The following is a 23,146-nucleotide window of genomic DNA, read 5'->3' as shown; positions in this document are numbered from 1 at the left end:
TCAAAGTCTGGCAATTTTCTGCAGAAAATAGATATCATTTCATTTTCACATGTCAAAATAAAAATTAAAGCGGTTTACCACCAAAAGTTGCAGAGTTAACGCCCATTTACTCAGAAATTATGATTTTACAGGAATGAGAAATGCAGTTAAATTATACCTGTATAGCATTTTGAATATCTTCAACACCCACACGCTTCGTCTCCTTAAAGACACTGATTCTGGTATGCCTGGTATGTGGCCTATGGGGATGATAAGGTCTGCGTATTGGCGGTAAGGGCCAATACACAAGTCTGGACAATTGATAGACTTGCTTCTGTTTATAAATAAATTGCAGGTGATATTTCTCACCTTTATAGCAAATCAGTTCTCACCTTTATAATGAGTTTTGAAAGCTTCATTGAATTAGGGCTAAATAAACAAAGTTATAAGATACCAAAGTGTTTTTTAACAATTACATCTCATCATTGCTGTTATATCAAAATATAAAAAATGCATTCAGGCACATAGCTTTTAGAAATAATAAATTATGTGTATTTTGAACATTGATATATCTTTATTGCTGGATTTTATTATAAATAAAAGAAACGTTATTTAGACAACACAAGGGGAATTATGCATTTTTAATAAATAAAGTCCTTTTGTCCATATTCCTTTTTATCTATTAAAAATGTAACTGAACGCTTCTTTAATTTCTAATAAAATCCAGCAATTATCACTTTTTTCTGGTTTTATTTTGTTACTTTTGATAAAAAAAATCATAATCATTGAATAAACAAACTTGTGATTTCTCTTATTAAGTTTTAAATAATTATTTTATTGTTAAGGAGTGAGAATTGCTTTGCTATAAGAGTTATAATATAATTGGTCAGGGCATTACTCAACATGACTGAGCAATCAAAATTAGTATATTATCAATTCAAATAATTTTGTGTACATTCTGAACCCCCCCCCCCCCCCCCAAAAAAAAAAAAAAAACAAAAACAACAGCATTTCAATCATAAAATGCAAACACAGGAAAAACCATAATTTATCTGTAGCAATAAAATTTATGATTCTCTAACAATAATTAGGCTACATGTCAGTCTACAGGGTTTTATGGACCTTATCAACTGGACAGACAGGATCTTGTATATTGGGATAAAAAGTCTGTATTAGGGGGTCACTTATATAGGAGATTTTCTTTGCCTTTAAGTTCAGTCTGTTTAAATGCCTCTTAAGTTGACGAATGCTGAAAAGGCATACGAAATGAATGGTTAATTATGCTGCTTTTGGCTAACTAGCAGCTGTAGATATGAGGATCATCAATAAAATACTTATATACGTTTATATTCAGAGTGAACTCTGTGGCAGCGGACGCAGTCTTGGCTGTCGTTCGATGTCTCAAAGATTACGGTCTCGACACGGAATGTCTGTTGGAAGGTAAGTATAAACTACCAGAAATAAATTTAGGTACTGTAGGAGATGGAAGTACCTTTCTACATATTTAATACCTATTAACTTAAAGCCCTGCTCCGCGGCTATTCAAATTCTATTATATGCAACCCATAATTACAATAGGTAACAGTTAACGGCCACGCGTCACACTTAGCACGCAAAACCACAGGTATTTTATATAGAATTTTATATAAAATGGACTCTATTTTGACAGGCGTCACTGTTCATAGTCAGGATTTTCATGCTTTTGTCAGTGACAGGTAGGACTGGAGCAGGTCTTTAAAGACAAAGGCGAACTACTTTCGATGTCACAGCTATCGTGTTCAGAAAGCGTGAATCATGTGCTCTTTTCAATTGATGGGATGAACAAACTTTGAAAAATAATACCCCAAACGGTTTACTTCTACACCCCATGCAAGTCATGAAAAGCACGAAACACGCTTATGAAAACTGTCACAGTTTTGTTGTTTTTGTACTTTATTATTTTTATCAGAGTCTATAGTGCAGTTTGTAGGTTGGTTTAGCTCCAATTTTTAGCTACTCTGCAGGTTTTTGAGTAATGTAATTCAAGACCACACAGTTGGTAGCGCGTCAGGCTTTTAACCTGGACAGCGGGTCGTGAGTTCGAGCCCCACTCTAGACGTTTTGTAGAAAAAGGCTAATGTTACTTCTAAAATAATACGTGTATTGTCCTCGACCAAGACAGCTAAATCTGATCCGTTCCAATGAAAAATATGGTAGCCAGATGAGCACAACATGACATTCAAGATAACATTGTTTTGTATTGTAGAAACATGGTTCTTCATCAGATGAGATTGTTGGATCCAGAGGGTGTTGAAGCCAGACGCAGACATAGACTCATTAGAAGAAAATATCGCAACAAAGGTCCAAACTCTTTAGCTCACATGGATGGATATGACAAGATAAAGCGCTATGGGCTGGCAATACATGGTGCCACAGATGGGTGAGTTACTTGAAGTTGTTCATTGTTTGTAGGTCTGTAGTATAGAAACGCTTTATTTTTTTATCCATAACTATTATTAGGATATGTATGTTGACATATTATTTAGTATTATAGTTGAATAGCAGTTAGGATTTTTAAACAGTATTTTCTGGTCGGTAGTTAAAGTTTTTTACTGTTTTCAATGTATATAACTGTTTCTGGAATTTACCAAGTACTTATTTACTTTCATGCATTGGTAATTGGAATATTTTGCATGTTTATAATTGTTTGTTGAATTACGGCCTATTGGAAAAGTCATGGGTACGGACGTTTTATTCCGCTCCGAAGTGGCTATGAGACATTTTATCATACCAATTGTTGTGCAGTCATTAGCAATCGCCAATTTTTAATCTATTTTAATGGTTTTTGAAACAATTAGCTAAAGCTAGTTATGAATTTATCGTTTATTAGTCTATTTGGCTATTCCAGAAACTATTCGAACCCCCTATGGAAAAGGTTTCATTCAAGAACCCCCTCCTCAAAGACTGCCTATGGAATAGGTTCTTTTTTTTTCAGAAATACCCCCAAGGACGGCTAGCATAAACACCAGCGACTTTACCCCCTAGGACCACCATAGGACGGCCTGCCTAAGCAACCCGTATTACATTCAGCCTCCCCCTCATTTGACACAAGCAATTTACCCACATTGGAAAGTGCTCCAGTGGGAACGTACACGGCAAAAAATATCTTTAGCCTCTCGCGACCATGTCCGTTAGTTTTGCGGATGGAAAATTTCAGTTTGATGTTTTCAGTTATTGGACATAAATTATTGAAAAATACGGATTGGATATATTAAACGTCCGGTCATTTTTGTACAGTTTTAACCATGTACGGCTGAATCAAAACTTTTATCGAAGCCTCAAAGAAACAAATTTAAGTTCCAATATTCCAGTACCAAGCAGAATAGAATTCAAATACCAAACTACCGACCAGAAAGTAGTCTCAGAACATCCAGCTTCCGACCACAAAGTATTTTAAATATCAAACTAGGAACCAGAAAGTAGTTGGAATATTCAGCTGCCGGCTACCAGCCAAAAAGTTGCTGCAATGTCCAGCTACCGACGACCAACTACTTTCTAACTTGTCAGAACCTGTGTATCCGCCTTATTTCAGAAGACGTTTAACCACGAACATTTCACAAAGCAATTTCTACGACAACATCGCCATGGCATTCGGGTTGTGCCGTGGACGTTCAAAGATTACGAACATCTTCTAAATTTTCACAAAAAGTAAAAAAGCTTTATAAACTTTTAACCATTTTTGTTAAAATTTGATATGATTATCTCTTATTATTTCATATTCGATACGAGCATACTTGTTCTGACTTTTAGGAACTCCCGGAGAGTTTTATGGTTAAAAGTGAATAGAACAAATAATGACCCTAAGGTGGTGGCATCATATTTCCTTGAGGTTGTAACAGAAGCAAAAGGTATAGATTTAATTTTAGCATTCAGTATATGTTTATACTGCATACATAAGGTATTTCTGACCGCCGTATGCTTCGTAGCATTTTAAAGGCACATTTACCGGTAACTGGTTGATGCACTTTTGTAACTACGAAACGACATTCATTCCACACGAAAATCATTCCACGCACAGTCGAGAGTTAAAATGACTCCATTTTGATGCGTGTTTAAGCGCGGTATTTGTTTCCAAAAATGACAGCACCTCGCACGATTTACATTGGAAAATGGCGCCCAGAATAAAAAATATATATTTTTATGAAAAACAAGTGCGATATGTTAGTTTAGATAAGCTTTAAACCATTAGGAAATGTCATTTTCAGTATCAACAAATTATTATAAACAGAATAATGTGGATTTGATAGGAAACACTTTTTTTGCCATTTTCTGCGAGAGAAGCCCGCCCGCTTAGCTCAGTAGGGTGCGGGGCGTATGTTCTCCGTGACGATTTGATAAAAGACATTGTGTCTGAAATCATTAGTCCTCCGCCTCTGATTCATATGGAGAAGTTGTCAGTTACTTGCGGAAAACAGGTTTGTACTGGTACGAATCCAGGAACACTAAATAAGTTAACTGCCCGCCGTTACATGACTGAATTACTGCTGAAAAACGTCGTTAAACGCAAAACAAACAAACAAACATTTGCGAGAGAAAGAAAGCAACATGACATCCACAAAATTTATTCAGAACAGGTCAGCTGGATGGTTTTCGAACATGAAGAATTCAACGGCCCGAGTGAGGCTTGAACCGATATCGGTGAGGGGCAAGTGATTTTAAGTCAACCTTAACCACCCGGTCCCGGAGGCCCCGGACTACTTTCATTAATATACATGAGCTGACAAAGTTATATAAATAGTGCACACCAAAAACATCACTCATTTCATTTTAACATCAACAAACATTTAAGATTTCGTTCGATTACAAATAAACAAACAAAAAGATAGAGGTATATGATAAAAGAGTCATTACAACAGTAGCTGGATCTAGGATTTTTGCATTCGGCTCGGGTGATCCGATCTGGCAAAATATACTCGAGCCGAATACAGCATCCCAGCTCGAGTTACTGTTGTAATAATCCTATTATATATACTGTTCTGCAAACGTTGCCAGTCATACATAATGTGTATGGGAAACCGGCATTACTTTGTATCCGAGACATTTGTTGAACCTGTTCAGGATTAGAACGAAATATGATGATCTAGTGTTTTGATTTCATTGAATTATCACTTTTATTACCACTCGTGCAGCGGTCTCGAATGGATACTTTTTACACGTGACTGCGCCACTCGTGAAATTATTTCCTTTTCGAGACCACTCCTTTCCTGGAAATAAGTAATAACGCACTATCAGATATTCTCTGTAGACATCAATTCTTCAAACGATGATACCGTTACGTTGAAAATCTGTGCAGTTAGAATGTCAATAATATAAATGATTCTTTTAAGAGGTTAAGATTAACTTCACGGTTAATGCGTCGTTTTACTTTTAATTAATGTTGACAGTTTGGCTTTGTAATTGTTTATGGAAACAAATGGTACTTACAATCATAGAAAAAATTCCTCAAAATTTTTAACTGACTTAACAAATTACATATTTTCTCAGCAATAAAAGATGAACTGGATACATACATACTTGTACATGCATGTATTATATCAGTCTATGTAAAACAAACGTTTTAATTTTTGTACATCAGGAGCACAAAGATGCATCAGAATGGATGCAGGCAGCGAGAATGGTGTTGTAGCTAACATGCAGAAGTCCTTCCGGTGGTTCCACGGGGATGAGATGGCAGGGGCGAAAAGTGTACTAATTGGGAGTTCACCTTCAAACCAGGTTCGAAACAGATTCATATATAAGCATAGGTTGCTAGCAATAGACTGCATTATGTCTGTCATCATTGTTAATGTCCATGTCTGGATACAAATGGAAATAGTCGCAGAGACCTTGATCTACATTAATAATGACTTCAGCATCTAACATTACAACGCTAATGTTTTCAGTGATTTGTAGATGTAAGTCATGCAATGTCCTTAAGAATAACGGGCCTGTAATTGTAGCCATAAATTTAATTGGTGCTTAAAATGTACTGGGTAACAGCGGTGTTGCGGGGAGTATTAATCACCTTTAGCGATAGCTCTAGTTGTTCCTAGAAAACACTGTATCCATGGACATTTTCCAGCAAAGTCGTGAAAAGGTGCGTTTCAACCCGAACAGGATTAATAGAAACTATGAGACTGTGTTTGATGTGTAATATAAAATCTATCATCTTTTCACAGAGGATAGAGTGTTGGTGGAGGAGACTTCATGCGATGTGCATTGCAGCATGGCAAGATATTCTTGGTGACTTGGAAAGCAGAGGGATATTTTCTGCCGCAAATAACCTTCACATGTGAGTTACACAGTTGTTACGAACTATATTCTATGGCCATACCTTTATGTAGGAGATATGCCCAAGTACCATTTAATATTATACTGACAAAAAGTATCTATGTGGAAGTAGAATTATAGAACAGACGGAATAGGGCTTGTTATAAAATCGTCTGCTCTGGCAGACGAAAGGGGCACCCGATCCGAAACTAGAGTTATCACAGGAGCGACGAACTATACCACCACAATACGGCCTTGTTACAGAACTAGGCGAATTCACTTTACCTTTGGCCTACTGACCACAAAATCAATAGGGGTCATCTGCTGGTCATGATCATCGGCCCAAGCGCTTTCAAGTTATTGTCTGGAAAAGTTTTAAATGTTCCAAGTCACTTGACCTTTTGAACTCAAAATCAATAGGGCTGGTCATGACTAACCTCCCTATTACGTTTCCTGATCCTAGGCCCAAGCGTTCTGAAGATATCGTCCGAAAACAGTTGAACTGTTCCGTGTCACTGCGACCGTGACCTGTGAGCTACTGACCTCAGAATCAATAGGGGTCATTTGCTGGTCATGATCAACCTCATATCAATTTTTATGATCCTAGGCAAAAGCGTTCTCAAGTTTTCTTCCGGAAACCAACTGTTTTGGGTCATTGTTACTTTGACCTTTGAACTACTGACCTCAAAAGCAAATTTGACCTGTACTTTATTATGTAACACATGTGTACTAAAATTTATGATCCTAGGCCCAAGCGTTCTCAAGTTATCATCCGGAAACCGTTCAACTGTTCCGGGTCATTGTGACCTTGAGCTATAACATACTGACAAAAGTCAAATTTGACCTGTGTTTCATGATGTTACACCTGTGTATCAAAATTTATGATCCTAGATCAAAGCATCCTCAAGATATCATCCGGAAACCGCTTAATTGTTCAGGGTCATTGTGACCTTAATGTTACATCTGTTTTCCAAAATTTATGATCCTAGGCAAAAGTGTTCTCAAGTTATCATCGAGAAATCGTTTAACTGTTCAAGGTTATTCTGACCTTAACCTACTGACCACAAAATCTTTTTTTTTTTTTTTTTTTTTTTTTTCAGCCACCTAAAGGTGACCCATTTATTCTCCCCGTAAATAGGTGAAGCTGGGGTCGGGGAATCATCCCCTACTGCACCTTACAATTATATATACATAATACTGTTATATATGCAAATTATGCAAATAATATGTACATTTTAATCATTGATCATATATTCTTATCATTGGTATGTTTCACAGATATGAAAGTTTGAAAGATAATTCCATATCATATGCATGGAGAGAATTAAAATTCCATTAATTTTAGTAATAGAGTTTGGTGGCTGAAAGTAATGAAGAATAGAAGCCAAAAAAAAAAAGAGAAGAGGCAGTGTGTGTCTGTGTGGTCACCTGTTTACACTGATGAATAATAGTAAAAAAAAATTTAATGTCTTATGATAATTGTCATGGTCTGGTTATGTTTGAGGCAAGTTATCCTGCATATACCCACATGCCTGCAAGATTGGCTTCAAATATTTCTCAAAGGTGTCTAGTCTGTTAGTTTTTTTGGCAATATGTTCATATGCAGTAAATGACCATCTTATCCTATATTTAAATGCTTTAATAGAAAGAGGTATGCCTAATCTTTTTGAAGAGAAGATATAATATTTTGTTTCTAGAATTAGGATTAAAGTTCCAATATTATATCGTTTACCAATATTAAATATATATAATTCTTCAGAAAGGTTAAACTGGATATTTTTAGAGTGGAGCATTGATTTTATTTGTTCAAGGAATTTTTTAGTTTCTGGGCAACTCCAAAGCATATGAGTAATTGTCTCATCTACTGTTAGGTTGCATGATGTACATAATGGACTATCAATAATTTTGATCTTATATAAATATGATTTAGTGGATAAAATTCTGTGGTTTATTCTATACTGAAACCATTGTAATAATGAGCTGACTGGGAGATTGAAGGGGGATTGATAAATCTCTTTCCAAGTTTCGTTTTCTATATTGTAAGTGTTGTCCCATTTACCTTTAGATGTTGGTACATCATTATTTTTATTAAGAATATTGTAAAAATCACTACATCCTTTTGTGCTTTTAAAAAATAAATTTATTATGGGTGGTCTTATAGGATATGTTAGTTTTTTAACTCCAGTTATCTTCGGAATTTTTGATTTATATGAAGTTAATGATGCTTTAAATCCGATGTATTGTAAAAAGTTTAACTTTATGTTCAGTTTTTCTTCTAATTCTTTTAGAGTGTATATGACCACAAAATCTTGATCTGTATTTTCTGATATTACACCTGTGTAACGAAATCATTTAAATTTGTCAAGCCTTTCATGAGTTATTGTCCGGAATCCATGAAAACCAACGGACCGTCAAGCTCACTCCTATATACCAGCCCCACTCACCGCCGCCGAAAACTTCGTTTTGTGGGGGTATAAAAATCAATGTTTCACCATGTAAGGCTTTCAGCAGGGGAAGCATGCTATTATGGGCGTTCGTTTCCTTATTTCCTGATTTGTGCATTCCATTTCTCTGACCACCACCATCCACAATATCATTCATAGGTGTAAACTGTTCATTCTTCGCACTCGTGAGTTCTCAGACATTGTAAGTTTCACGAAAAACATTCTTATATACATTTATAAAGATATATATTCATTATTCACTACAAATCTTTTCTACTTAGTGGCACTGCTTTCATTTTTATTCTCTTCTTATCTAATTAGTTATGTATAATTCATATGACAATTTTGTAAAAAAAAAAAAACAACTATTTTTCTTCTTTCTTATGTTTTCGTTTTTGTTTCTTTCTTATTCATTTTTATCTCCCTTCATGTCTTATCAATAAGAGTAACAGACTTGCAATGTCCGCATTTTTATATCATGTGTTATTATGTTTACTTTAGTCTATATCTGTTATTACATATGTGACATAATAACAATATTGTTTCCTTAAATGTAATCCAACGCTTTCCCGTACTTTTCTCACGAGAGTTTTTAGGGTTTTAGTGCGCGGATTACAAATAACATTTATTCATTCACGTCTTATACATAATTTTATCTTATCTTAATCTCTGTTCATTGTACTACATACTGTTTATGCAACTAAGAATTAATTTGTTCGTAATACATTATTTTTATTAATGTCTTTCAATTCACTGTATATATTGGGATGGTTTTTTACAATATTATATTAGAGGACCATATGTTATACTGGCTACAGCCAAATTTTATCCTCTTTATTATTATTATTATTATTATTATTGTATCAATATTCGAGATTTTGACAGAAGCGTGCAGTTAGAAGGCAGTAGCCCTAGCCTATGAATGCGAACTCCAATTATGATCAACTTCAGAATTCAGTCTATCATAGTAAAAATATGCAAAATAATTTTTTTACCTTGACGGTTTTGACAACGGTCTGTTGTCTTCACTGCGATGATCGGCTATATTCGACCTTGTCCGTCAGTTTCCGGTTTCGTGGAAACGACGAAGGGTCGTAGACATGGGTCAGACTGTACGCCCCCTCATCCCTGTTCATGAACGTGCCTATGAAGTTGAGGGGGCACAGCTTAAAGGAGGCAAATTTTTGTTCGTAGGGTTTCAGGAAGACTCGACATTACATTTATGGAGTGTATGATATGCATTTCTGTGATTGTGTGTGTGCGTGTTTGCATTTTTCAGAGAATGTGTAAGATTTTGCTTCACACAAATAATACAACATGAGCTGGATCTGTGCCGACAAGAATGGAACGATCATCAAATCAGACGTCAGAATGGGGATGAAGTCCATGGCAAGCCAGAAATCCTCTAATACCATCCAGACTTATATGGTATTATGCTAATATTATTATCACAAGCTATAGATGAAAGCTCTTCGTCTAAAATGTTAAACATTTATTGATCAACTTTATGGTAAAACTGCCATTTCAGTTCAAAGTCTTTAAAACTCCACAGTCAATCAACATAATGTGTCATACATAGCACATAACACCACGTGCGGGGTTCGATGGTGGAGAAATTCCTGTATGACCAAATTTTAAATATCATTATTAAAGGCCTATAGAACGTATTGACACATAAATAGATTACGCGATTCAAATTCATATATTCTTAATCAATTTATATGAAAAATTCATCGTCTGTTACAAGAAAAAGGGCGGGTCCCGATGGTGTTCGGACCCACGATCCCATAAAACATGGTGTCAATATTGCTTCTACTACAAATAGCCGTGCTACCATCAACAAAAACATAATGAAAAACATGAAACAGACACCGCTATTTGCAAATATATGTTTATCTGGACTGGATTTGCATTCTTTATCTTACTACGCACGTTAATTAAATTAATATATGTTATTCAGTCATATTTATTTATTTTTGCATCTGAAGGCGCAAGAGACTATGCCTTTCCAGTAGAAATGGAAGATGTAGCTACCTTCCGCTCCTTTTGTAAAACACCGTCGCTAACTGGATGTAAGGAGTCCCTGCAAACTATCCTTTTTGGGCTGCTGGAATCCATCGGAAGAATGCCGCCTGAAACAGTAGATGAAGCAAAAGACCTGCTCCAACAGTTGACAAGCTATTTTCAATAAGTGGATACACTGATACATCATTGGACATGCATGTATGGATTCATTAGTGCAGTAGTAAATTGTAATTAATAAACTGTGTTATAAAATATGAAACGTGATCTGATTTGTCTTCCCTTTCCATCATCTGATTTGGGTCAGCCATAAGATTCAGTGGTACAATATGCTAAATGGTAGGTAACAAAACAATATTGTATCTGCCCCTTGTGCCAAGTTGCAGTTTGACGAAAAATGTCATTTTCATACTTTTGAAATCAGTACGTATACTGCCCTATGCCCTCGCCAACCTAATACTAGTAATAGGAGAACCTGGTTGAGAATGTCAAAATGTGCATAAAATGTTGCAAATGGTACAGTTTGATCATTTTAATTTACAGCAACTCCTGTTTGAATATAGCTGATCTTTCGAAACTTGTTAACATCTAACTTATGTCTAAACATTATTTTGTATTAATTAAGGTATGGCCAATATAATGGTAAATATTTCAAATGTTCAAAACAATGTTACAGCAACATACTGTATCCAGTGAGACTTAATTGTATGCAAAATTTTAACAATTTTGCTGTGTCATTTTTCATATATTTTGTATAATTCATGGTATTTCCTCAAGCGCAAGTAAAGACAAATGTCCAAGTGACGGCCACTGTCCAAAATGTTTACAGATAATTCAATATACCATTAATTTTGATAAATGAAACATCAAACTATTGGTAAACAATAATAAAACACAAAATAAAACTGTGAATATCATTTTTTTCTAGGGTGCCTCAAGTAAAAGGATTTAATGAAATTGTGCTCACTGCATTCAGAAATAACCTTGGGGCAGAAGTAAAACCAGTCTACATTTCTTCCACAATATGTAATCTAAAGAGTAAAAGGCAAAATAGATGTTTTGTCGCATGTAACTCAGTATTTAGTAAGATGTCTAACTCTACCCCCTTCTGTTCAAGAGGTAAATTCACTTTGAACAGCAAGAAATGACATCAAATGAAACATTTAAACTTGTGTACAATAAATCAAAAATAAGTCTTGAATAAAAAACTTACTAGAAAAAAGGAGTATAAGGGGAAAAAACCTGGTCGTAGTGGGGCTTGAACCTATGCCCCCTGAAAACTTTAATAATAATAATTCAAAGTAGTTTTATTGCAGGTATTGAACGCTCTTCAAGCGGAGGTACCTTATTACTGGGTCATACCTTAATGGGATTAAATGTGATTTTCTCAAAATAATGAAGTGTCACTTTACACCTTTGGCACCAAGGAGGTAGTATTAGTACCTTTTAACTTAGAAGACTCCACGATACGTCATTCTTATTATTGAGATCATTCACACTATAGGTTGAACGCCTTGTTTCCAGCAATTAGTCTGCATACCAGTAAATACAGTAAGATACTGTCAAGTTCTAACAGTGGAATCCATCACTCATTAGGCTTCAAATCAAAGATAAAGAAGCTTATCTGACGTGGTAAACATTTAACATTAGCTGTAACAGCTAGTGTGCTAATAACGCTGTATTCACTGGTCTTCTACGCCTTAGACGTACATCTCTATACTTGACCAGTCCACACCAAACACATTCTGAGCGATCATGTTATCTTTTAACAATTATCAAACAACTGATAACAGAAACTCGAGCTTGACTGTATCTTCCCAGAGCAAGTGCCAGTAGCAGTAGAACTTTAGTGACAATGATGCCTACATTAAGACAAGCCTAGTAATAAACAACAATTTGTGTATCGCAAACTTGTATTTCCTTTTAAAACAACAAATAAAATTCTCAAACTGACAAGATTAAAACTATTTAAAATAACTTTGAAACAAACTAAATAAATATAACATTGAAACATACTTAAACAGTACTACCAGTAAAACCGACATGACAGTACATAACAAGAGCTGTCAGTGGACAGCGCGCTCGACTATTCTCAGTGCTTGATAGTATAATACAAGCAATGAGTAAAACTTTAACATAACAATAAGTATATTCTAAGTCGAAAAGGGGCCATAATTAAGTCAAAATGCTTGATAGAGTTGCCTCCTCCTTTTAACAGACTACGGTCATGATGGTAAACAAGTATGCAAACTATGAAAGCAATATCTCAATGGACTTTGAAAATATTTGGGGTGGTACGCAAACTTAAACATTTATGTGACGCTCACGCACATGCTCACGCCGACGCCGGGGCGAGTAGGATAGCTCCCCTATTCTTCGAATAGTTGAGCTAAAAATGAAAACAAATTAAAATTAAACTGTTGACTACCATAACGTTCCTAAATTCGCTCACCTATCTGGCATGAGGTCATAAGACCTAGTGACCATCACTGTCATCAAACATGACTTTAATTCAAAGGTGCACAATTCTACAGGTGGTTCAAATTTGAAGGCTGCAGCTCAAACTTTTAGAATATCACAAGGTCACAGTAAAGGTTAAAGTTCTATTCTGCAAACAAGGTCCAAATTTGAAGGCTTTAGCTTAAAATTCTACAGACAGGTTGTGATCAAGATCATCCAAGGTCACAGTTCATTTCTGCATGGAAAATTGCACAAGTTGTTTTTGATAAGAAAGTTGAGCATGGCATATCGCCCTATTATGGGGTACATTTGTGCCAAGTAACTTTAAACTCTCTGAATGGATGGCAGAACTATGGAAAGGACAGGGGAAAAGCCCTGTTGACCTCCAATGGTGACCTTGACCTTTGAGTCTGGGGTCCGAGTTTGGCGCATGACACGTCGTCTCATCATGGGGAACAGTTGTGCCAAGTAATATTAAAATCCCTTACTAAATGACATAATTATCAATCGGACACGGCATTTCGGACGGAGTGATGGAAAAGCGCATTCCTATAGCCCCGGCAATAGCTATATAATTATACTTATTTTCTAATTCGCTTCGCTTAAACGAAAATAAATTATTTATCACATAATAAGAGTTTTGGGACCTTAAGTCTAAAACAGAAAAAACAACAAAGCCGAAATAGAATAATGGCCTTCGCATTGTTTCAATATCGAGCATAACAAAGAAGGAGGGATCACTGAACTATTATACTTTAATAGCAATGATATTAATATCATAATCATTAATCAGACTCATTTATTAAGCTTATAAATAAACTAAGCAAATATATCAGTAATTATAGTTCAGTATAAAAAACAACAGATGCCACAAAGCATAAATTTTGTCCGGCACTAAATTCCTAAACTTCTAGAAACAGATAACATATTGTCTATACTGTCCTTCACATAGCCGTCCTTGGCTTTCTCACTACGCCAACGACCGTGTCTTTTAAATAATCTGTCCGAAATTCCAAAATTAGCGGCAGCGGTACAGCCACCACTCCTAAGACTATGAAGTCCAAACTTGGTCTTGTCTAGACCTAACTGTTCTAACATTTCAAGTAGAACCTCCCTGGCTCTAGTATATGATATAGGCTTAGAACCTTTCAATACATAATCATTATGAGACTTAAGGTACGATACAGAACGAAATATAAAGTCTTCAGATTTATCATCGTCATACATATTTACGCACTTCAAGTATCTTTCTAACAAAGTGACTGGACAGGTGCTTAACCCTGTCCTAGCGATAAGACAACTTTTCCCCTCTCTATATATATCTGTCTAATTCAATAAAAATAAATCTATAAATAATCATGTATGACAAATACATAACAACAGTGAGAATCTCAATTTCGTTATTAGCCCTCGGCTAAAGGTCCTAACCCTCGGTCAAAATCTGTTCAGCCATTACGATTTTAATCAAATCTCAAAATTATAGCAAATACTAACGTATAGTATATTACCATTTACTTAAAAACGTATCAATTAATACGTACAACTGTTATAGAATGAGATAACAATAAAAAATATGTTTGTTGCAATAAAAAGGAATTACGTGCCATAAAAACAGTTTTTTATTGAAAACGAACAACTAACACCTTGCTTGAGAACTTGTCAGAGCCGAAAAAAGAGTTCTTGTTTAAATGTTGTACAAAAATATCTGGGTTCGACTTAAAGGCAAGAATATCGGAAATTTTGTCCTTCAGAACCGCGTCACGACCAAAAATCATGGACCAAAAAGGCGCAGACGGCCAGTATGGTGTAACCAAAGTGCCATTAGCGTTACATGCTATTAAATGATTAATAGTTCTTGGAATTAAAACCACCGGCGGAACAAGCCAGTTGTTTTCTCCGGCCCAGTTCAAGGAGAACGCGTCCACACCCTCTGTACCAGGAACCCATACGGATGAATTGAACCTATTAATCACGTGGTTGTAATGATTCGCAAACCTGTCAATCGAATGCGGCCCGAACATAGTGTCAAGAAACTCAAAAAAGGCCGTGGATACCCCCCAATCGTCCCAATCAACCAGTTTGCTCAAGTAATCTGCGTACAAATTATTATCTCTCGGAACCCATTGCATGCAAATGGAAATTTGATTTCTTAAACACATTTCAAATATGGATAAAGCTATACTGTGTAGATCGGGTTTCGTACTGCCGCTCTCAACTATGGTTACACAATTTTGATTATCAGTGCACCATTTGAGAACACGACCCTTAATCAAAGGGAGAAAACTTTGTAATGCAAATGCGATAGCCGTCATTTCACGCCAAGTGGAACTGGTGTTTTGCTCAGATAAAGACCAGTTCCTATGACAAATGGCCGTAGAATCACCTTGGATGTAAGCTGCACATGCATTTTGACTTGCATCAGAATAAATGGTAATAGAACTGACATCAGATGTAAACAACTTTTTGATAGGTCTATTCAAAAGAGCTTTTTCCCAAAAGTTTATCTCTGAAAACACCCCTAAATCTGATACATCTATAACGGAATCCCAATTGGTCCTACATTCAATGGCTCTGTGCAGATTTTTGGTCATAAGCTTACAGACATTACCCAACACTGGCATCAAGGAAATTATTTTTCCCGCACACCTGGCCATATCTCGCGCTGTAAGAAATGGGAATTTACCCCTAATAGATGTGATACATTGTACTGCGCTTTTAACGCGCCTATCAGGGATTTCTAAAAGATTGTTCTTTAAATTCCACAATAAACCCAACCATTCTAGAATTTGTACCGGAATTAATATCGATTTCTGTGTGTTAAGCAAAAACCCCGCCTTAAGTAAAGCGTTTTCAACAAATGAAGCGTCTTGAAGAGTACATTCAAAATTTTTGTTTACTCCCCATCCGTCATCTAAAAATAGCACAAATCTGATACCCTGAAGACGGATATATTTAACAATACATCTTAAACATTTGGTCCATATAAATGGAGATGATGATAGTCCGAATGGTAGGACAGTGAAGACATAGTACTTCGACTGTCCATTCTCGGTCCATGAAAACCCTAAGAAAGTCTGTTGTGAAGCTGCGATATCTATGTGGTGATATGCAGAGGAAATATCAAACTTAAACATAAAACCATGTTTTAACAAAAATTCTGATGCGACTTTCCAGTCCTCGAACTTGAAATGTTCTTTCCTGACCAATGTATTCATAACACTAAGGTCTAAAATGAGACGCTTTTTGCCTGAACTGTTCACAGACACAGAGAGAGGATTTACCAAAAACGGCTGAAAAGGTACTTCCAATACGCAGCCAGACTTAACTAACTCGGCAACTGCTTCCGTTACAAATTCGGAATGATCGAAGGCTGATTTATTATTTTTCATAAAATAAGAAATTGGAATCTCATAAAAAGGTATGACATAACCGTTTTTTACTACGTCAATAATAAAATCAGGAGCCTCTAAAATATTGCTCCAGTAATCAGCATGTAAACGTAATCTACCTTTGACTCCGGGTTTGTTATCGGAAGAACCATCTAAAGATACATCATTCTGAAATTCAAAATATCTTGAATGCGAAAAAAGTACATCAGCTTCGAAATCATTGAGTGAAAAATTACAAGCATTACTAGCATAAAAATACTCATCTATGTCATTATATTGTCTGTTATCAGTTTGTTTCGGCTGGCTGCTGCTTGACGGTTGCACCTCGGTTGTCGCCCTTGTTTCCTGTTGGGTACTGGTATGAGATAATACCCGGGTACGTTCTGCCGACGGGAACGGGGTGATATCTCTGTCCTGGGAACGATGAAAATTGCTGAAGCCTGGGGCACTCTGCCCTGATGTGCCCGAAACCGGAACAAGCGTAACATTGGACCCTCCGAAAGGGACGAAAAGTGTGAAACTGACTGCTGCTAGAAGTAGTGGTAGCAGTAGGCGCCACAGAAGCTCGACCAGTAGACAGCTTTCTCTTCTTAGATAATGCCCTTGCTTCGGCTCTTCGAATTTTGCGGTCATCGTCACTATCGCTTGCCAATTCGTCGGATTCGTATTCCGCTACGGTACCCCAGCCAGCGGGAGACTTGTCCGCTAGCCTAACAAGTTTGTTTCTCTTACGCAATTTCTTTGCTGTAGATTCAAGCCGCTGGAGCGAATCCAACTGTTCACCTGACTTCACCAAAGCCTGCACACACTCAATGTCCTCTAAAATTTCTGAATTAAAGTCAAACTGGCGCTTATTACCTTGATATTTAAAGTCCACAGATGAACGTTTATTCACACCTTCTTTTAATTTAAGAACGTTTTTCTCTGAACAGCTAGAAATTTCATCCTTGATTTGCTCTTTAAAAGCATTAAACTCCTCTTTCAAAAACAATCTAAAATCCGCAGAATTATCAACACGTGGTTGCTGTGACGAATCCATATAGATACATGTACAATGCAATAAGGTCTTTACAGTACAATGCGAAGCCCTCGAGTGGCGAATCTACACGCCTTTCAATTAAACATTTGATAGGTAATGCGCACGAAAATATCGTGCGCAAGTCCTGATACACTTCAATAAATCGGATACTCATAACTCTTAACCTACAATAAATACATTTTTTGTAACACTAGTACCTTCAAGGACCCTTGTGATTCCCAAGTCATTCTAACTGAAATAACTCAACAGCAAGGACAAACTGACCAAATATGAAGCATCTATGTGAAATAATAAGCGAGATGTGAGCAAAATCCATATATTCTATATTCAATAACAGTGACTTCTAGACACTAGTGACTCTTAAGTGATCCAGAATGAAAGAACTCAATGGCAGATAAACACTGACCAAATGTCTCTGTGTGTAATAATAAGGGAGATATGAACAATAACAAGTAATTCTGTTTTAAATAGCCATTTTGGCCCTATCAGAGGCCATAACTCTGGAACCCGTGGTGGGATCTTGCCAGTTATTGAACTTGGACAAGATCTTATGGTGGTAGAGGTTGTGTTAAACTACACTAAAACATGCGGCCTCTATCATGTTCACAATGACATATTAGACCTGTTTGGGACCAATCAGGGGCCATTACTCTTGAACACATACCCGGATCTGACCCATTTTACACAGAATCCAAGAGCTATTGCTGTAACAGGTTGTGTGCATGTTTGGAACAAATGAAAATATAAATGTAGGCACTATAATGCTACAAAAGCCACAACAGCCATTGTGGCCCTATCAGGGGCCATATTGTGGGATCTGGCTGGTTTTTGAACTTGACTGAGAGTTTGGTTAAAATAAATTAATAAATGCGGTCTCTAGCCTGTTTACGAGGAAACATTTACGAAGGGACACACAGACCGGTGAATGAGAAAATGTCATCAGAAAAACTCACCTTGACCCTCTGTGACAGGTGAGCTAAAAACAGTTAAGTATCACAGCTGCCAAGTCATAAATCTTAAGCAACTGTTTAAGCATTTACTGATCATTTGTCTTACTTCAGACTTTCAGTCATTGAAAAATAGTTAATATATAATATAGCAACAAAAATCATAAGCACAAAACTATAACAGTGTCATGTTGGTATATTGTCAGAGCTAAAAACCCAACGATTACAAAAGCTCACCATGAGCTAAAAATTATGGAAGTAGATGTTGCTATGAAACAAATACTGGCAAATCAATATCTGACAGTTGTTCATGATGATGTCAGTAGCTCTAAACAATAAATGATATTCTTGCATTGATTGTGTTATATATGTTAACATTTAAATGTATAAAAATGATAATTATATGAAATTATTCTTCTTAAGGCACAACAAACAAAGTAAAACTTAGTTACACCATCACTTGCATAGTGAGAACAAATTAAAAACAAAAGGAGAGAACAAAATGTCAAAGGTAAACATCTGTCACTAAATATGTTTGCATTAAAGATATTCAGTCATCAATGTACATCATAAACTTGTGACAGTAGCATAAACACGAAACTAACAAAGAGTTCAAAGACTGATCGAAACATATGCACTGTCAACTCTGATAATGTAACTGTTCATTAACAAGATATTGAATGAACTACACTTTCAAAAATCCGTAATATCCTGTCAAAACTCTAACCATAGTAGTTGTAATCATGCCAGGGTCTGTAACTCTGGGCAACCACAGCTGAAGAGCACAAGTTGATGTGGATGGAAGTCGACCTTCAATGGTGTAAAAGTCAACATCAATCAATTTAGAAAATCCACATGGTGGAATATGGTCTGACCCCGTCACAAAAACAAGAATTTCAGAAAATGTGACTTCACTGTCTCCATCTAAAAATAGAAACAAGAAAGTCAAAGTGGCACAAGGGTTGCTCAACTAACTGTAAAAAGTGTCGCAAGGAACATTTCCATAAAATTTGTTTTAGTTTATACTGATTTGTTTTACCTCAATTGTAATGAAAGCTTCAAGCTTATTGGAACCACTCTCGAGTCGGCTTCCTGGAAAAACCAGTACTGGTGTCATATGAAAAGTCATGGTCGTGACCCCAGTGGAGCTCGAACCCACGACCCCTGGATTGAGCGGCAGACACCGTATTCACTAGACCACCGCTCCCCTTAAGTCAATACTACAGTTTCAGACATGAAGATTGTAAAAATTGTCATTATAGCCAAATACGGCAACTTCCCCGCCCCATGGCGGTCATGTTTTACATTTCTTGGTGTAGGGTTTAACATTTATTTAAATTATTTTGAAATCAGTTGTATAGTGTCTGACGAGAAGACAATCAAAGTTGCCTCAATAGCCATATAAGGAAAAAACTCCCCCACCCCATGGCGGCCATGTTTTTAAGGAATTGAAATTATTTAAAGGAGACTAGTAGAGTGTCAACAAAGGAACATTTCTGTGAAATCATTTTTAAATCCAGCAAATGATTTGTCACAAAAGATTTTAAAAGTTGCATGTATAGCCATATAAGGGCAAACTTCCCCACCCCATGGTGGCCTGGTTCTTCATCGAATCAAAATTATTTAAATGAGATTAGTAGAGGGTCACCAAATTAACGTTTCTTTGAAATTGTTTTGTAATCCCACTAGTGGTTTATGATAAAAAGATTTTTTTAAATTTGCTAGCTTTTTAGAATTTTGGCAACTAAAATTTTCACATACTCCTTTGAACAGAAGGAATCTGGTAAAGAACCACCCTAAAACCATTCCTGCCAAGTTTGGTTAAAATCCACCAGGCTGTTTCAGAGAAGAAGTTGTTTGAAGTAAAATTTTGACCACAGACGACAAATGACGAACGATGGACACCGGACGGTGACTGACCACAATAGCTCACCTTGAGTACTTTGAGCTCATGTGAGCTAAAAAGTAGACTACCACAAAAAATTACATGATTTTAACTGCATCAAAATCTGCAAGGCTTCACATTTAATCTGCAGTATTCTCATGTGTATATTTTTTCATTAAGTCTGATCTACCGGTACATACAAGTGTTCAGAACAATACATCAAATGTATTTTGTGGATTTCATTTTCATATACAGGTAAACACCACGTAAAATACATCGTAAATGTGTATCTGATGTTGGGGCTCAAAATGTTTGAATGCATACATGTGAACTGTTTCTAGAGGCAAAGAGGGAGATTTCGGTCCAAAAGTGGGGCATTTTGGATTTTTTATAATGGCAAAGGATGTTCTGGGTCTAAAATAGGGAAATTTTGTAGAAAAACAAATCATGCAACAAATAACAAATTTTGAAATGTCTCCATTACTGTGTTATTGTACTGGTACAGAGCAAGGACAGGTAACTACAAATTACACAATTCTGCCACCTAGGATCCCGACTTGATGGTAACTGAACATTTCTCACAATACCAAACATATTGCTGAAATATGAAAATATGTCCTATTTTGTGAGTCGTGAGCCCATGACCATAACCTTGGAGTGATACACAACAAACTGCTTCTCTGAATTAATCTTGTGCTGAGAATAGTTTGAGGTATGTTATTTTAAATTCAACGACAAATACTTAAGTCATTTACAAAAGTGATGGATCGAACGAACAAATGAATGAAGAAACAAACCAAAGCCAAGCAAACCAACAAACACACAATGCCAAATTTAAATCCCTCCACCTTCTGCGAGGGATAAAAGTGACACAAGCTATGTTACTTCTGCAGTACCAAGTTTACCTTCAATTGACTGAAGAAATGATTCCCAACCAAATACGGTGAGATCTTCCAGAGCTCTGTTGTTGGAACCAGGCTCACTGTAGTTGAATTTGAAGAGTCTTAACATATCTTCTCCAGAGATCTCTTTGGGCTTGAAGCAGAAGATTGGCTTGAAAAGTTCCGCATGTGAAGTGATCATGTCCCATGCCTTGTTTACATCATTCATCCCACTGGTGAATTGGGAGATTTCTCCTGATATTCTAAAGAACATACTGGCAGTTTTAAAATAAAATAAATTAGTCACATGCCCTTTCGTTTAGGCCATCTTACAGTTTTCAAAATTAAGTTTGACTCATAACATCTGATGCAACGTGTTACTGGCTTCTGTATTTTTATGTTTTTATGTCTTATTATGACCATTCATTGACAAATTTGTGTCCTTTGAGTTGAAAATGGCATACAAAAGGCAACCACATCTTTATCAGATTTCTCACATGTATTTTTACTCTGGTTCCATGGCATACTAATTTTGTCCAAGAAAGTACTGGAATCACTATTTAACATCAATGTAAAATATCAACAGACAGTATGTGGTATCAGTAGAGTAATACAGAATCATGTATGCAGAAAGACCCCAAGAAACATTGCAATTGTAAATATAAAATACATACTTCATAATACATCAAAATAAATGCATCATTGAAGGATTTAATATAGGATTGTACTAATTGTATTGCAATTAAATAAATAAGGACTAGTCCGAATCTTACAATCCATTACCAAATGATGTATTGAAATTTTATTTTATATCCAATTATAAACAAGAATTACAATTGTGTTGTCCAAAACTATAGTAAAAGTATCTAGTATAAGTAATGGGCATGAATACATACCTGTAGTATATGTGATGTTTCTTTATCATTTCAATTAAAATCTCCTTGTCTTCTCTGGCCACCTTATATACATTTGTGATTCCCATGTCAAACAGTTGGTCACCATACGTCACAAGGAACAAGTCCTCCTTAGTGAAGTTATCTGCATCTCTCAACTAAAACAAGCATCCATAATAATGCAATGCAGTACTCAAAGTTTTACAAAATATGTACACATTGATAAGCATCACTTTCAAAGATGTTTGCATTTTAGTGTCACTGGCATAGCATGGCAGACCCATAGGGGTCACACTTTAAGTGACAGCTTTGATGTCTTTATCATTACGTTTTCACGTCTGCTCAATATCTATTCTAAAATTTTTGAAGGATAATCATTAAAATTGGGCGACAGGTTTCAGTTGTCAAGAAGACATGCAGATTCCACGCGTCAACAATGCCAGCTTAAGGTCAAGGTTCAATATGTATCTCCTAAACCCTTGAATGATAATCATGAAACTTGGAAGACTTGTTCCCCTTCCCATGAAAAAGTACAGAAGCCATGTATTGACCATGCCAGCTCCAGATTAAGGTAACCAGTCAAGGTCAAAGGTTAAAGCCTTTGATTTTGTGTCTGCTCCATAATGAAAGTGATTGACATGTTTCCTTTCCCAAGTGCAGAACTCGTGGGCCGACCACGGTTGCTCAGGGTAAAGTTCATCAGTGAAGATCTGAGGTTCGAACCTTTGATTTTATGTCTGCTCCAACAATGAACATGACTGACTTGTTTGCCGACTACAGGTACTCAGGATCAAGATCCTCAGGGAAGTCAAAGGTTTGAACCTTTGGATTTCATGTCTACTCTATTTCTGATTAACCTTAGGAAGGTTTATCACAGTGTTAACAAGGAAAATGTTAATGGACGACGCACACCGGACAA

At 36.2% G+C, this 23,146-nt stretch overlaps 3 protein-coding genes across 4 annotated transcripts; 1 reads left to right on the top strand and 2 right to left on the bottom strand.

Moving 5' to 3' along the window:
• The first annotated feature begins 1,291 nt into the window (after positions 1-1,291).
• LOC123560686 (uncharacterized) lies at positions 1,292-10,134 on the top strand. Its single transcript, XM_045352853.2, has 6 exons — positions 1,292-1,419; positions 2,225-2,398; positions 3,769-3,866; positions 5,594-5,733; positions 6,177-6,289; positions 9,991-10,134. The coding sequence occupies exons 1-6, from the start codon at positions 1,292-1,294 to the stop codon at positions 10,118-10,120; spliced, it is 783 nt and encodes a 260-aa protein (XP_045208788.2). The 3' UTR covers positions 10,121-10,134.
• Positions 10,135-15,939: 5,805 nt separating this feature from the next.
• Positions 15,940-17,758, bottom strand: LOC123535789 (uncharacterized). Its single transcript, XM_045318539.2, has one exon. It carries the CDS (start codon positions 17,619-17,621, stop codon positions 16,869-16,871), a length of 753 nt encoding a protein of 250 aa, XP_045174474.2. The 5' UTR covers positions 17,622-17,758; the 3' UTR covers positions 15,940-16,868.
• A 409-nt stretch (positions 17,759-18,167) lies between these two features.
• Positions 18,168-22,405, bottom strand: LOC123552221 (G2/M phase-specific E3 ubiquitin-protein ligase-like). 2 transcript variants are annotated; one of them, XM_053553215.1, is made up of 3 exons: positions 22,231-22,405; positions 21,359-21,609; positions 18,168-19,492 (listed from the first exon to the last, which is right to left on the bottom strand). In XM_053553215.1, exons 1-3 carry the CDS (start codon positions 22,314-22,316, stop codon positions 19,254-19,256), a joined length of 576 nt encoding a protein of 191 aa, XP_053409190.1. In that variant the 5' UTR covers positions 22,317-22,405; the 3' UTR covers positions 18,168-19,253. The 2 variants fall into 2 exon arrangements, with proteins under 2 accessions (XP_053409190.1, XP_053409191.1); XM_053553216.1 differs by having other exon boundaries at positions 21,359-21,597; positions 22,231-22,403.
• Positions 22,406-23,146: the final 741 nt, after the last annotated feature.

This window comes from Mercenaria mercenaria, chromosome 10, assembly GCF_021730395.1.
Source record: "Mercenaria mercenaria strain notata chromosome 10, MADL_Memer_1, whole genome shotgun sequence".
Lineage (NCBI taxonomy): Eukaryota > Metazoa > Mollusca > Bivalvia > Venerida > Veneridae > Mercenaria > Mercenaria mercenaria.
This window is presented reverse-complemented; position numbering and strand designations above follow the sequence as displayed.

Bases quoted from the DNA above. Each gene is read 5' to 3' on its own strand.
- LOC123535789 (XM_045318539.2), bottom strand. From the start codon at position 17,621: ATGGATTCGTCACAGCAACCACGTGTTGATAATTCTGCGGATTTTAGA.
- LOC123560686 (XM_045352853.2), top strand. From the start codon at position 1,292: ATGAGGATCATCAATAAAATACTTATATACGTTTATATTCAGAGTGAA. The intron at 1,420-2,224 runs GTAAGTATAAAC...TTTGTATTGTAG, and splicing joins CACGGAATGTCTGTTGGAAG to AAACATGGTTCTTCATCAGA. The intron at 3,867-5,593 runs GTATAGATTTAA...TTTGTACATCAG, and splicing joins GGTTGTAACAGAAGCAAAAG to GAGCACAAAGATGCATCAGA.
- LOC123552221 (XM_053553215.1), bottom strand. From the start codon at position 22,316: ATGGGAATCACAAATGTATATAAGGTGGCCAGAGAAGACAAGGAGATT. The intron at 21,610-22,230 runs GTATGTATTCAT...TAAAACTGCCAG, and splicing joins AAACATCACATATACTACAG to TATGTTCTTTAGAATATCAG. The intron at 19,493-21,358 runs GTAAACTTGGTA...TTCTATTTTTAG, and splicing joins ATTTCTTCAGTCAATTGAAG to ATGGAGACAGTGAAGTCACA.